The sequence below is a fragment of the Cygnus olor genome, chromosome 3, assembly GCF_009769625.2.
Source record: "Cygnus olor isolate bCygOlo1 chromosome 3, bCygOlo1.pri.v2, whole genome shotgun sequence".
NCBI classification, from domain to species: Eukaryota; Metazoa; Chordata; class Aves; order Anseriformes; family Anatidae; genus Cygnus; species Cygnus olor.
Genome location: NC_049171.1, coordinates 38,252,564 through 38,268,550, shown reverse-complemented (window position 1 = coordinate 38,268,550; position 15,987 = coordinate 38,252,564). Strand labels below are relative to the sequence as shown.

Genomic DNA, 15,987 nt, shown 5'->3' with positions numbered 1-15,987 from the left:
TTTAGTGCATTTCTTAAATGATAAAAAAATTGAAAACAAAACAAAACAACAATAACAAAAAAAAAAACAGTGCAGCAGTATAGGACTTAAAATACTGCATAAATATACTGACAAGACGAGACAAAAAGAAAACAATTTGCATCGTGGTAGTCAATTTATTATGGGTTACTTGGCTCCTATGCATAAATTTGAAAGTGAAATGGGATTTGACGATGCCTAGTATTTGCAAAACCGATGGTGCTATGTTGAGCGTGCCTTGGTGGTGGAGCACTCGTCTGAACTCAGCCAGGGATGCTCTGCCTGGTGCTCAGGAGGCCCTCGGTAAGAACAGGCATGTCTACTTGCAGAGAGGACAGCCTAACAAAACAATTAGGCTTCAGCCTAACTGACAAAAACCTACTTTAACAGCAAATCGTTTCTGTATGATAGCCTCAGAAGGTACAAGTTATTAGAACCAAGAGAAGATTTGCGTTTTCTTTTTTTCCTTTTTTTCCCCCCCTCCTTATTAAATGCTTAGTCAGTTTAAATTGCTTCAACTACTGGCTATATTTCACCTTGAACATACTTCCCGTTCTCTTCACCCAAGATGAAGCATCTCTGACCTTGTGCTTCTTTTATACAGCATTTCCTTCCTTCTCCGAGGAGAAAGATGAGCTGGGCATTCCTGCGTGACCTGCTGAGTGGAGTGAATAAATATTCAACAGGAATTGGAAGAATCTGGGTAGCAGTTGTGTTCATATTCCGCTTGCTGGTTTATGTTGCGGCTGCAGAAAACATCTGGAAATACGAACACGATGAATTTGAATGCAACATCAAGCAGCCTGGCTGTGAAAATGTTTGCTTTGACCATTTTTTCCCTGTCTCTCACATCAGGCTCTGGGCTTTGCAGTTAATCCTGGTCTCCACCCCTTCGCTCTTGGTTGTTTTCCATGTTGCTTATCGAGAGAACAGAGAAAAAAAGCACAACCAGAAACTTTACAAAAGTCCAGGTGAGATAGATGGTGGATTGCTGTGCACATACCTTATCAGTCTTGTTTTAAAAACAGGATTTGAAATAGTTTTTCTCATTCTGTTTTATAAATTGTACAATGGATTCAAAATACCACATCTTGTCAAATGTGACGTGAGACCATGTCCTAATACTGTTGACTGCTATATTTCTAAACCAACTGAGAAGATGATTTTCCTCTATTTTCTGGTGGCAATTTCATGTCTGTGCATTGTATTAAATTTAAGTGAACTGAGTTACCTCATTTGCAAATACTCTGTGAAGTGTTATCTGAAGAGGTACAGCAAGAAACATCGAGGCTCAGCAAGCGATTGCCACAAATCAGGAACCATCAGTCACAGGAGAGCAGCAGCTGCAGGACCAGTCCATGACAGCTCCCTGTCCTTGCCTCTGAATGCAGAAGATGGACACGAAAAAATCTCCCCACTGACTTGAAAGGTCGGACAACACCTTCCTGTTACACAAGCTGTATCTCGTGAATTGCTCTGTTCCGATCAGTGCTTCACAGAAGTGAAAGGAGAGTTATCTAGGAAGTGTTTTTCCTCTGTTAGTTCCCTCCCTCCGTTATACAAGCAAATAAATCCACTTGCATTATGTATGTCACGCATAGAATTACCTAGATCTGTTCATGTTGAAGCAAAAGGTGAAGAGGCCTGAAAATTCCATGGAGTTTTAATAATATACACAAATGTTTATGATAAATCATACTGAAACAATTGCTCAAACAAATATGTTTTGCATATTATACAGAACTGCTTTGTTATAAGCAAAAAGGGGATTTTTATATCCAGAGATGGAAGAACCTGGAATTAAGATACCATTATTATTATAGAACCTGGAATTAAGATACTGGCATGTGGATTTAACTCCTGGTCACCCACACTGAGCAGCTCCCCAGCCACCACACACGTCGTCTGCCCCAGTGGCTGCGGTGGGTGAGGGAAAAAAATCTTCCACAGTTCTCTAGGATCCAAGAAGAAAAATGTAGACTGTGCAATATAACAAAACGTGGGCCAGTGGTCTTAGCACTCAGTAGCCCGAAACCTGGTCCCTTTGGTAGGGCTGAAAATACCACCGCTCCTTCAGCAGATACCTACTGTTGAAGAACATGGGAAATCTAAAGACACAGCCTCCTGTGGAAACAAAGTAGACAATAATGACTTATTGCCCCCCTAAATTTCAGAACATCTCTTGAACACTTCGCATCACTGCTCTTTGTTACGGATATAACATGGGCTAACAGGAAAGGGACAGAAATGAGTCTTCTTTTGAACTCAAGGTTTGGAGATGATAGAAATCAATGCCTAAAAAGACTTATTTCAGGCTAGTGTTCTCCTTCCTTTGCTGTGATCAAAGACCTGACATCAGTGCTGAGTCTGATCAAAACACACGCTTTTAGAGAAAAGGCTGCCTGCAATAAGCAGAGCTGCCAGGATGTGGAACTGATTTCATTCCAGGATAAAGAGGAGAAAACAGTAGTGAAAGCACATTAACTGTTTTTTCACTCCAGAAACTCCAGCTGTGGTTACAAAGCATTAATTTTATGAGTATTGGGGCAGCAGTTACAGAATTAACTTTAGGAATTATTGAAGAAATTATGTACTTTTGACGATGATTTTCAAGCTCGTGTGAGTTGGCTCTTTCTTTTTTTTTCTTTCTATGATAAACTTGTTTTTATAAGAGGTGAAAATACAATTGCCTCTGCTGAACGTACCGACAGCAGCGTGCCAGATACTAGCTTGCCAGCTTGCGGCCAGTTAAAGTTTTACATCTCGCACGGTGCGGTAGCAGTGTGTCTATCGAGACAACATGCTTTACAGCTCCAAACACTTTCTGTTAGGTCTCTACATACGCAGAATGGCTCAGGAGAGGGATGCAATTACAACGTCTTTTACAACTACTGCACAAACCCCATCAAGCACTGCATGAAGCAAAACCATTGCTGATCTGCTCCTTGTAACCGGTACTGCCACCGTTTCAGTAACTGAGAAAGGAAACCAAAATTATCTTATCCTTTTTGTACCCTAGTGCATCATTTCTTAAGACAATGGCAACACTATCAAAATGAAAAATGCTGCCATAAAGACTATTTTGTAATTATCGAGGACAGATTTAAAGATAGCAGATTAATGAAAAAGCTCTTTACTTTTTAAAGCAGGGTTTATTTGAGAGCAAAAGAAGCAAACGCAGCTTAGCTAACAGGTTCCTGATTAAATTTGTCATATCTTCTAATATAAAAAATATGTTAAGTCAGGGCCTGCAGGGCTTCAGAGCATCCCTCCAAACTCTGCAGCTGGCCAGAACTTCCTGCTTAGACCAAAAATTTTCATGTGATACAAGAACTTTTTTTTAATGCATATACAAGTTTTTAATTCTCGCTAATTCCTATCCTCAACAATCATGAAATGATGAATTATATTCCAGATCATAGTGTTTCAAGTCTTGGAAGATATTTCAGGTTTGATACAACTAGAAATTATTTCTCATCTAAACCACTTTATTCTGAAAAACTATTATGGACCAACTGCGTAAGCCCTGACTCCCTGGTAGCAAACAGCCAAGTGGCTTTTGCATCATCTGCTGCAAAATTAGAGGAGTATTTAGCAGAGCCATTAATGTAAAGGAAACGAGCATCACACAAGGCAGCTCTGCCAGATTTTACTTAACACGAGAACAGGAACTCCTCTACTTTCTGAAGCCTCTCTCTTGTCCAGCATTTGGTCTTTTACTGGTTCCTTTCCTACCCCAGCCCCTTCCCCACCTTTATCACCTTTACATTGCTTCCATTCTAGGTTAAATCTTCCTCATCTACCCATCTCTGAAGTCATTCATATTTGCATTTTTGGTTCAAATGAGTTTGTAGACTCGAAGCCTAAACTAAAAGGGCACTTTTTTTCCCCTCATATATCAAACTTCCATGCTACCCAGATAAAAATGCCTATTTTTTTTCCATTCAAATGCTGTATTTCTTTCTTTTTAAAGGCTAGATGAACTGTCTCCTTTAACACACAGCAACTGGTACAAAGCTGACCTCAGCCCTTACTGTAATGGAAAAATATCACAACCCCTCCATACACATTCATACAGAAATATTTACCTCATGCATGTTTTAAAACTTCTCCGCAAACATTGAAAAGATCCAAACCTTTAGTAAACCCTGGTGTTCTTTAAAACCCAAGAAATCTTATCTTGTGAGACGTAAGTTTAGAAAAAGTCATGGGGGAAAAAAATACTTCCCTATTTGCTGGTAATTCCCCCCTCTGTGCCCAGCTCTGGTACCCGCAGCCTCCGCACGCCCCGTGGCTCCCCTGGGGCCTGGTGCCCATGCAGGTGGGATCCTGACCCGGGGCCTCCTGCGGCACAGAAACCATCTGTGAGAGTACAGCCACCTGCTTCTCCTTACCTGAGCTGAAATCTGCTTTTGGTGTTTCTTAAAAGCTTCTCTTCCCAACCATGTCACAGCCATGGGCAGGACGTGCCTGCAGAACAGTCAGGGACCAACAGTCCTCTCCTGCCAAGGACAGCCGTCCCAAAACACGCGAGGACCAACCCACTGCACTCGATTAGGGCTCAGACAGTTTAAGAATTTCTTTTTAGGAACACAGTTAACCACAAGAGAGGCTAATTGCCCATTAAAAGATGTCTTTAGATCACAAAACAGACCGTACTCTGCATCCAGACTCTGATTTGGTTGTTTCCCCAACGGCAACAGCTTCTGTTTCAGTCAGCACAGGCCGGCTGGTGACAAGAGGTTTTAAAGAATGTATCTCGGCTCAAATACCACAGTTCACGGAGGATGGAAGGAAAGGAGAAGGAAGGGGGAAGGAGAGAGCAAGAGAGGTAAGGAGAGAGGAAGAGGTTAGAGAAGGACAGAGAGAGGGGAAGAAGAGAGGCAGCAAGAAACAGGGATGGAGAAGGGAGAAGAGAGATGGGGAGGGAGAGAGGAGGCAAGGGGGAAGAAGGGAACGTTCTGGGCACCCCACAGGCTGATGAGGGGTCAGTGGGGTTGGGCTTGGCCACCCCCGGAGCCCTGTCCTGTCCCACGGGCAGGGGTAAGGCCCATGGGGCCCCGAGGGGCAGTCAGCACGCTCGAGCAGGAGGCGTGATACATCACTCACGGTGAAGGCCTAGATGCAAGCACCAAAGAAATTTATTTCATCAGGAACTTTTGCAGGTGGCTTTACCAAACTACAGTACCCTCTGCAGTCCTTGACATCTTAAACCAAACCCTCCCTTCAGTCCCTGTTAAAAGTATACATATATATTTAAAAAAAAAAAAAGGAAAAAAATACCATACTAGCCTGTTGAACAGGCTGTCAGTACCTGTCTAACAGGGAACGTGCCACGAAGGGCACTGGCTCTGTTGAAACTGGCTATATTAATCCACACTTCTGAGGACCAATCAGGCTAAGAGCTAAATGTTAAAAATTTAATTCTCAGAAATTCAGATCAGAAATTACTTCCTGGATGTTTATGACATTGGATTTTTTTCCTTTTTTTGTTTTTTAATAGCATTGTAGTATAACGCTATGTACCTAAATAGTTTTATGCTATTCTCAGGCTAAAAAGTGCAAATGATGCAGTAACTATGACCGGGAACGTTACGGTTGGAAGTATTTTACTTACATAACACAAAAAGGAATTAACAGATCTAAAAAATTAACAATTGTGAGGTCTGTCGACAGTGCCCAGCCAACCACCTGACAGCAGCAGGTCTCACGAGACGCTCCTGGATCCCTCTCTGGAGGTGCTCTGCCCTCTCCTCCCTGCAGATCCTCTCCTCTCCACAACCCAGCTGCTGCCATCCAGCAGGAGCCCACTCCAGAAGACCGTGTGCCTACAACCATCTCTCCTAGAGAGAAAACCCAAGCATTTGTTTCACCTCTATCGTTCTCAGATGGCACTTCTGATTTACTGACTTGACGGAGCTAGCTGGTCAGTCACTCGAGAGGGACTGAGAGTTGCAGCAGTAAACAGGCCCTGCTCGAAAGGAAGCCTGTGCTTTGTGGGATGGTGAGCAAGTTAGCACCGAAAAACAGGAGCTACTCCCAAGGCTGAAATGCTGCTGCCCCTCCGCTTTTTCATACGTAATTTTCACTCTCCAAACAAGTCACTTCGTGTTGTTGTAGGAATGTGCCCTCTGAACTGGTACGCAAGTCAACTGTCAAGGAATCCAGGTGAATAGCTTAAAAGCAACGAAGTGTAGCATTTAATGCAAAGCATTACATGGCAAGACAGGTTTATAGAAAAAAAGCAAGCCGATCTCTCCCAAGATAGAGACTATTTTATATTACTGAAGGTAGGTCACATCCAGTAACGAGAATAATCCAAGTAAAATTTTTGGTACCGCACAATCCAGCTGGCTTGTCCCACAGGAGTTAAGCATAATCCTGTCCTAAAAACACCACGGCAGATTCCTGGATACCGACAGCTCCCACTACCGCCTTCGCTCTTTTGGTTACTCAGCCAACTGGACACCTGTCGTTTCGGTCAGCAGCAAACAGAGAAATCACTCCAAACCCAGGTGCCTGCTACGTGCAGCGCTGCTTCCGGGGCTCCTTCCAGTGTGGAAAACAGAGGTGGCAGAAGCGCTGCCGAGCGCAGCCAGCGAGAGGAAAAGGAGTGCAGGGAGAGCCCGTGCCATCAACAGAGCACAAGCACCTCGGTTATCTGTAAGATCACAACCTCACTTCCCTTTCAGAAAGTGCCTCGTTTATTCAGTTTTTAACGGTATGGCATAAGGACTCACGTATTTTATAGATAGATACCAAAGTGGTATTATCAAAATAAACCATCTGTTTTATAAACCCACTATTTACAGAAACGGTTTCTGAAGGTTTTTTTCTTCTTTCTTTTCTTTTTTTTTTTTTTTTTTTAACAAAAATTAAACTATACACCAATCTAAGTTACAGAAACAAAAATAACCTTTATAAGATCACATGTATAAAACAAGAAATGAAATGTGATTTTATTTAAGGCAATACTGGGCTACTTCACAAATCACCACCTCAAATATATACACTGCTCCACACTACTAATTTTCTATCACATTCACAACGGATTCTTTAATACCAAATATTGTTTTAAATCTCCAATGTAGCAAACTATTTTTATTCACATTTCCATTTTTATTATGGAATCATAAATGCTTTGTATCCAATTAAAAGCAATGAAAAATGTAGCTATAAGAAAACTATTATATTTATGAGTTAACTACATATGAGTATCACCCATAGATACTGGATGTTAAATTTACAAAAATGAGTGTGTCAGTACGTTTAACCTATGAAATGTTATCTTATCCAGCTCCTCTCCTGTAAATAAATGCTTTATGCAAAATAAACTGGATATGGCAGACTTACCTAGCTTTAGTTCAAAAGGTCTTAATTTAAAATGATTAAAGGACAGTTTTAAAAACTTTATCACTTAGTTACAAATTAAAATTCCGAATATAAATGTGTCATTTAATAGTTTAGACTTACAGACTGCTGGTGGCAGCAAATGATTTACAATAATAAATATATACAAAAAAAATGTATCTACAAATAAAGAGTACTGTTATACATGAGCAGTGACCTGGTGAAAGATACCAATCACAGACAATTCACAAAGATTTAGTTCATGGAAAGGACAATTTGATAGAAAGTTGAGGTTTTGATCAAGTATTTACAAAGCTGAAGCAATTAGTCTGTTCTTCAAGTCCCATAGGGATAAAAACAAATAAGAAATTTACATGACTGATGCCATGTTTTTTGCTAGATTAGATCACTTCAAAATAAAAAGAGCTCCACAGTTACTAGCATGCTTGATGGCTTCCTATTCAAAATAAATTTTATTACAGATCACGGATACACACACTAGGTTTTCAGTTTTGATTCCCCTTCCTCGTTCCCCATAGAAGTTTCTTTTGCAGCTGTAACGTCTGGATTATTCTCCCAATGTCCATCAAGTTTTCTCAAGCTGACAGTAGGTCTCATTTCCTGAAGTTGCTTCAACACGCGCTCAGTGCAGTCTTTAAGAGCCTTGTCTAAAACGATTTTTACATTTTCACTACACTGAAGCTGTGATGGATTGGCAAACTGTACAAGGGTTTCAGTTTCAGAACATGACCAAGTGACATTATTACTTGTTAGGGAGGTCTTCTCGTTAGATTTTCGTAAGTTTGAATGAGATCCTTTTTTGGTTCCGCTGCCATGGTAGTCTCTTTCAGTGTTTTTCTTCTGCTTCACAGCAGACTCTTCAAGGAACTTGAGGAAGGAAACTTCAAAACCCATTGGCTTAAATGAACTCCAGTCGAAAGCTGCAGGTTGCTCTTCAGCTGTTTGAATAGCGACAGCAGTCTCTTCCTCCCTATGCGTGCTACTCACTTCAACTGGCGGTACTTCCTCTGTTTTTTCGGCTCTCCTCCTCTTACTCTGAGACACATTTTTCTCTTTGCTTGCTCTTTTTAAGTTGTTTGATTTTTGCTTCTCTGACGGGCAGGAGTTGGTCTCCTGCGAGTCACTATTTACACTGGAAGAGATTTTTGCTTGGTTTTCAGCACTTGAACAATCCTCATTAATCAGTTTAGTAATGAAGAGTTCTGTCAGTTCGTCCACCTCGTCCTTCTCACCTTTTTCACTTTCATTTTGTGGTAACGTAGATGTGCTTGAATCATTATTGCTTGCTAACGAAGTCGGTTCTGCCTCTTTCACGTCGCTTTTTTTATCAGTCTCCTCTTGCTCACAAGGTGTTTCCTTTACTGGTGACACAGAGTGCTTTTTAGATACAATAAGAAGATTTCTGTGTTGTGAAGTAAATGCCTTGGACAATTTGTGACATTTATAATGCCTTATGATGTTACTTTCACTCGTAACCACAGATGAACATCCCTTTATCATACATGGGTACTGAGTTAGAAACCTGCTCGTACATTCCAACAAGGCATCATTTCTTGCCTTTATTGAATACACGTGCTTTCCACGTTTCAGTGAATAAGCCTTATTTTCTTGAATTTGCATTCCTTTTGAGTTTTTGTTTTCTAAGTTAACGTTTTTCTTTCGTTTTGTTTTCACCAACAGCCTGCTACTTTCTTTTCCCGATCTGTTTTTCAATCCTCTCTGTTTGGACTTCAATGGTTTCTCCTGATTTGCTTTGCTGGAGATGTTTTCCTGACCTGGCGTCAGTCTCCTGGGTCTTATTAGGTGATCTTTATGCCTGTCATTATGTTTATTAAAAATATGCCTTAGGAGGTTAGATCTAGTAGCATAGATACGGTCGCAGCCTTCACAGTCGCACTTGAATACGCCATCATCTTCTACCTTGTTTGGCCTTATCTTAACACCATGTTCTGTCTCAAGATGTATAATGTAGTTAAAATACGCTGTAAACGAGGACTTACATTGGGACTGATCACAAGAAAACCTTCCCGCCTCTGGAGCTGCTTTCATGCTTCTGATTTCCTCAGGGGTCATGTTATGAAGCTTCATGTAATGCTGTATCAAGCTTGTAACCTCCTGGAATATTCGAGAGCAGTCATTCACCTCACACCTGAATTCCCTGACAGTGGGTTTGGTTTCAGCCTCTTCGCGGTCCTCCTTACCCGGCTCATTCTCCTCCTCCACTTCAGCAGAGAAGGCAGGAAGGTCTGACTTGTGCACAGCTTGGTAATGAAGAATTAGGTTTTGCTGAATCGTAAACGCTGCGAAGCAGCCCTGATGGACGCATCGGTACGGTCTGTAAGGACTGTATCTGGTAGGAAACTCCAGAGACTTTGCTACGGGCTTCCGACGTTTTCTCTCCTCTTTTTCCTTCCTGTGCCTCCTAACTTTGCGTACTTTTGACTGTGCCTGGGTATTACCAAAAGCACCTGCGTTAGGCTGCTCAGGCTGAACGGAAACCACCTGGGGAGGTTTTTCCAGTCTTTCAGGAATACTTTTTTCTGGTAGTAATTTTTCTAAGACCTTCACAGGCTCTACAGCTTCCTTTATCTGAGCTTCTCTGACCAACGGAGCTGGAGTTTTGTTTTCTATTATTAGTGTCTGCACATTTTTTATTTCAACAGAGCGCGGGGCTGCATTTGCAGTTTCATTTTGAGGTCTTCTGCCATAAGGCCTTTTAATTTTTAATTTTACCATCTCCTCTGTTGTAAAATGATGTACAAGCTGGCAGTGCGCTCGGAGGTTAGAGTTTCTTGTGAATGTTTTTGGACAGCTAGCGACAACACATTTAAAAGGAGCATACTTCAGTTGATGTTTCTTAATTTCGAGTATCATTTCTGCAGTGTACTGATGAACCTTGCCATAGTGTTTAAATAATGCATCTTTTGTCATAGCGCTGTAATTGCAGCCTTGGTCCTGACACACAAAAGGCTTATTAACTTTATCACTAAAGTGAATGTGACTTGTTTCTGAAGCTGTCTGGACCAGGGGTTTACTTTCAGTTGATACAACAGGAACTGCTGGTGCTAGTGTATCTGCTGGAGGACACTGGGAAACACTCTCAGAGACCTGGATGGATGAGTCATTTTCTAGTTTCAGTTTTTGCAAGCCCTCCAAAATTTCCAGTATTTGAGTATCATCTTTTTGAGATGTTTCAGACTGAGTAGAGTTGCTCTTTGCAGCAGTGGCATTGCCTGCATGCACTGCAAACTGTGCGTGAGTGGGTAACATTACACTATTTGAAGAATTTCCTGAAGAAGTCTGTGCATTACTTACTTGCAAGTTCTGTCCCGAAGCAGTGCCAGCATCCTGAAATTCTGTTTTCACCTCGAGTATCTGTGAGTTCATGGCCGTTTTAATTATTTCAAGGGTTTTTTCAAAATTCTGGATAACGTTGTCTTCTGAAATCTGTTCCTCTGAATTTGTCTGCGCACACGAATTTACAGCCACCATTTGGGAATCCCCATTTTCAGTTTTTACTGTTAATGTTGTATGAGTCTCGAGATTTGTTTTGAAGTTCTCTTTGATACTGGCCATGAATAATTGATTGTCAGCATTACCGAGTTTCTGTGTGAGATTTTCCACTGCTGCTTGAGAGTCGCAATTTGCCAGCAAGTTGGACTGAAAATTATCTCCCTGTATTTGCACATTTCCATCAGTGCTTTTGGTTAGAAGTCCCATTGTTGTTACATTATTTACTGCTACTTTCTGTGCTGTGTTAGGTGCAAGCAAGGGTGTAGTTGCTTTTCTCTTCCTCTTTGAAGCACTGGTTCCCTTCTTATTTGAGTTACTCGATCCTGAATTATTGGGACTATTTATAACTGAAACTCGTGAAGTGTTCCCTGCAAAGGTTTGTGCTGCTGCAACAGCATTAGGAAGTGAGCTAGAACATAAGCCATTTTCAACTGTCTTTAGCATTGAGTCATCTGTTGCAAAACCAGGCAAACTCTTGCACTCATTTATTGAAGGTATTTTGGCATTGAGGGTCCTGTTTTGGTCTGTTAGCAGGGTACTGGGGTTGCAGACTGTCTGCAACAGAGGTGACGCGGTTGAATTGGGGAGAACAGCTGCATTTATTTGAGTTGTACCAGTGACACAACTTGTTGTAACTACATGTGGAAGTACTTCTGTGTTATCAAAGGTACTTGAGATGCCTGCAGTTTCCAAGGCTTGTTTTATAATTTGATTCCCTTCCTCATTTCCACTGGTATTAAAGTTAGTCACATTGGCCCGTGGAAACATAGTCTGCAATAAGGCTGTGGAACGATTTTCAGCTGCAAGCAACTGCAGGAACGATGGATCCTTAAAACATGATTCTGGATTGAAGGTTGACTCCTGGGACTGCTGCAAGCTTAATGAATTTGAAGAAAGAATCATACTGGCAAGCAAAGACTGTCCATTAGCCTGCAGAGCTTCCGCAGAGATTTCTGACCCTTCCAGAGGCTTACAGTAAGACCTTTTGGATAAGTGACCACCAAGTGATCTAGGATTAGTAAAAACTCTGAAGCACCTACTACAGATAAATTTGCCGTCCCTAATTATTGCTGGCCATTTTGCCCGCTTATTATGTTTTGGCTTCCTTTCTTTCCCATTTGGACCCCGGCCACGGTCCTTTTTTACCTTTTCTGAAGCTGGATGTTGAGAACCAGTTTCATTAAAATTATTTTCATTACTCACTCGCGAGGGAAACAGTTGATCAACAGTTTCTTCTTTTGGGAAAGCAGAACTAGTGTTTCCTTCTAGTTGAGACGAAAAGTTACTTGAATTATTTTCCAGTTGTGAGAAGACTGAAGTTGGGGCATTCTCTGCTGGTGAAGGAAAGAGAGACATAGGACCATTTTCTGCGGGCAAAGGAAGAAAAGGATCTGAACCACCGTCAATATTCAGAGGCATAACTGTTTTTGCCAGATCTTCCAACTGGGAAGGTAAAGCTGCACCAGACAGATTTTCCATTTGCGAACACAAAACACTTTCAGGCTCACTTTTAATACGAGTAGGCAAACTTGGATTCATGACGCTTTCCACTACAGGCAGCATAGGATTAGCCAGATTTTCTAAGTGGGTTGGGAACAGCGTACTTGAGGCATGCTGCACTTGACTGGAACAGGTGGGATTCAAATTGGTTTTGTTCTGTGCAGTAAAAGCAGCACCACTGGGATTGCCTGCTTGCGGTGGCATCAGATAGACGATCTTCCCATCATTTGCCACATTTGGTAAATTGCTGGATTTCCGTGGTTTCTTATTTTTACGTTGCATTTTAAAAGCAGCATATTGATCGGGGTGTGCTGCCTTCATATGCTTGCCAATGCTCTGCGATGAGTTGTATGTTCGAGTGCACCCCTCGACCTGACAATTAAATTTCTGAACTGGGGCTGCTGGTGACGCAGCTGGAACTAAAGAACTATTTATGTTAGGCTGTGATGGAATAAACGTAATACTTTCTAAAGTTTTTAGAGGCAGGTTATATAGATTAGCTGCAGCTTTAATACTGTCTTCAATTTCAAGCTTGGAAATGGGTACACTGTTTCGGTATCCTGCCTGATTCTGCACGCTGAAGGGATTTACAATGCTCACTTGCCTTTCTAAGCTTTTGGATTCAAGGGCTTCTGGTTTTAGTGTGTCTGAACTCACAGAAATATTTCGAATGTTCTGGGACTGACTGAGACAACTCTCTTCCTTTCTCTCTTGGAAAACTGGAAGACAAGAATCAACTGGTGCGCACAATTGCTGGGCTCCAGGTTTAGTGGTATCTACTTTACTGGTAGTAGCAGCCAATTTACCTCTTTTTACAAAGTTTTCTCGGACCTTCTGGTTAACAGCAGGCACCTTAACACTGCTTGCTGGAGCTGTTACTTCTGTCTTCACTGAACCTGCAGCAGACTGCTCTGGACCAGCATTTGGCAAGGAATCACTCTGCCGCAGAACGCTTGCAGGTGCACTTACACTTTCATTCCCTATGGGTTCTGCTTTGATTGGATTCCAGACATTGTTTTCTCCTTCAGTAAAACCACTACGGTTGTCAGCTGGAGCAGATGTCAACTCCTCTTTAACAGCAACTCCAACAGTACTTTCATTAGCATTACAAGGTTGACCAAGATCAGATGGATTAGTCTGGCCTTCGGGCTGCTGCACTTTTTCAGGCTGTTTGTTGTGATCTTCAACGTGCTTCTCCAGTTCGTTCTGGGAACGGTACACTTTTCCACAGCCTGTGAATTTGCAGGTATAGGTATTATAGTGTTGTGCTTCGTGATCATACAGTAAATAGGCTTCAGAAAACACTCTGCCACATTTAGGAAACATACACTTTGCTCTGAAGACTTGATGCTCCTTCCTGTGAGTCAGCAGCTCAGCGTAACTGTTGAAACCAGCCTTACATTTCATCTGTATGCAGATGTAAGGCTTGCTGCCACAGTGCATTTGTAAATGATCATTCAGGTGAGTAACACTTACAAAATGTCGCCTACAGTACTGGCAAATCACTTTTTTGCTTTGCATTTCAAGAAAACGCTTAGCTTCCTCATTATCTTTATGCCCCTTTGCATGTGCTATTAGATTTTTAAAATACTTAAAGCCTTTTTTGCAAAATGTTACAGGGCAAGTAAATTCATTAACAGGTAGTGGCTTTTGAACTGGCACTATCTCTGGTACATAAGGTTTATCTTTGTCATCATTTTCATCATCGGAGCCGTCATTATCATTGAACACAATGAAGTCTGTTGAATAGAGACTGTTCTTTTTAATGGGTCGCTGCTCCTGTTTGGATACAGAATCAGTTTTCTGATTCTCATTGGCAGTTGCTACTTTTGGAGGCCTTCCCAATCTTCTCAGTGGTTTCATAGCAGCCAGTCTCTCTTTGCTGGATTTTTTAACATGCAAAGTTACATGGGGAACAAAGTTTTCTTTAGAATTAAAATTTTGGGCACAAATAGGGCAACTGTAAATTCCATCTTTATAATGTTTCTGCGCATGCCTAACTATTCTATGACCTAGGAATTCTTTGTCGCATAACACACAATACTGCATATAAGCTTGCCAATTCCTAAATCTAGCTGATATGAACCCCCGCTCTCTGAGTTTTTTAATTTCTCTCTTTTTCTGCTTTTCATCTCTGATACCCTTAAGAAGGCTTGTAGCTTCATCAAAACTGCCAGCAAGCCCATTCACAGAAGTTTCTTTAGTCTCTTCTTGGCAATCCTCAACCTTCTCATAAACTTCGCTGTCGTTAAGTTCGTCTATTGATGACACAATCGATGCCTCCTCTCCCATCAATGCCAGACACTGACGCTTTAGAGTTTTCCAGTCCCAGAATTCAGGATCAAAAGGCCACTGAGTTTTCAGTACAAGTAAGAGCTCACAGCGCAAGGAATTTGGTATTGGAAGATTCTCTTCATCGTACTTCTGGTCAGGCTGATTATACAGCATTTCAACAGCATAATATGCATCCACAGTGGGTTCGAGAAGAAATTCACTCAGCTGACAAGCACGTTTAACCTCCAAATCATCTGGAAGCAGACAGGAGATAGTCTTGCAAATAGATATCTTGACATCTGTATTTTCACTGGATTCCAAGCGCAAGGCTTTCACGCACAATTCAATGCAGGTTGCAAGTCCAGCACCATCAATCTGTAAAGCAAGATTAAACTTAGTAAGTCAGCTGATCATAACTCTTCTTATATTTGTAAATAAAAGGTATCATTATTCAATCCTCAGTGTCAGGAAAATACACTTGGAGCTTATAGAATAATTTTTAATTTAAGAAACATAGTGGTTTATCTTTAGATGCTATTCTTTAAGTTATGTCATTTGTCTTCATGCTGCTATAAACAGTGAAAGTTTTCATACAACTAAAATACGTATCAATTTTATGCTCTGCCTGGTTTGATGACTTTTGGCTTGTATGGTAGAGGTGTTCAGTTTATATTAGAGCAATGCTGAGACTTTTCCATAAAATAAAACCTGCCAGTTGTGATACAGTTATTTGATATACGCTTCTACGGAGCACTAAGTTAAGACTGGGTAGAATTAAATGATAGAAAGTGCTACAGCTACAGTAAGAGAAGCGCAAGATTTTCAAAAAGCTCTGTAATTTGGAAATCCTTTAAGGTGTAAGGGTTTATTTTCGTTTTTAAAGATTATACCACTTCAAAATCAACTGACTGTAATTGAACACAAGGGTTCATTCCAACTGAAAGTAATAAGTATAGTTAAATGTTTCATCATTTAAATGTTTCAAAGCTCATGTAGATAGCCCGTTCTCATATATACCCTCCAGCAGAGAAAATTACATTTATGTTCGCTTTACACTTCCTCTATGCTGCCAACGATGCATAGAGAGGCCACAGTATACATGAGAATAAAGTCAAGTGAATTTATGAATGCACAGGTCTACTACCCATATGGTCTCAAATTTCAGTCATCGGTAAAATAACCTACAGTTCACTAGGGAAAAATCAGTATGGCATGGAGCAGACAGCTCTTAATATCACAAGCCTTTGCAAAAATCATCTCCCCACACTCCAATTTAGTTCAGGTCTTGAGGAAGATCATCTTTAAGATTAG

At 41.1% G+C, this 15,987-nt stretch overlaps 2 protein-coding genes across 5 annotated transcripts in view; one reads left to right on the top strand and one right to left on the bottom strand.

Annotated features, from left to right (window-relative positions):
• The first annotated feature begins 535 nt into the window (after window positions 1-535).
• GJB7 (gap junction protein beta 7) lies at window positions 536-6,836 on the top strand. Of its 2 annotated transcripts, XM_040550683.1 has the most exons (2): window positions 536-1,343; window positions 6,614-6,836. In XM_040550683.1, exons 1-2 carry the CDS (start codon window positions 650-652, stop codon window positions 6,748-6,750), a joined length of 831 nt encoding a protein of 276 aa, XP_040406617.1. In that variant the 5' UTR covers window positions 536-649; the 3' UTR covers window positions 6,751-6,836. The 2 variants fall into 2 exon arrangements, with proteins under 2 accessions (XP_040406617.1, XP_040406616.1); XM_040550682.1 differs by lacking the exon at window positions 6,614-6,836 and having other exon boundaries at window positions 536-2,098.
• A 120-nt stretch (window positions 6,837-6,956) lies between these two features.
• Window positions 6,957-15,987, bottom strand: part of ZNF292 (zinc finger protein 292) — a 59,356-nt gene continuing 50,325 nt past the window's right edge. For all 3 annotated transcript variants that reach the window (XM_040550678.1, XM_040550681.1, XM_040550680.1), the window contains one exon: window positions 6,957-15,051. In XM_040550678.1, the coding sequence (XP_040406612.1) occupies window positions 7,867-15,051 (7,185 nt within the window). In that variant the 3' untranslated portion in view covers window positions 6,957-7,866. The remainder of the gene's footprint in view (window positions 15,052-15,987) is intronic.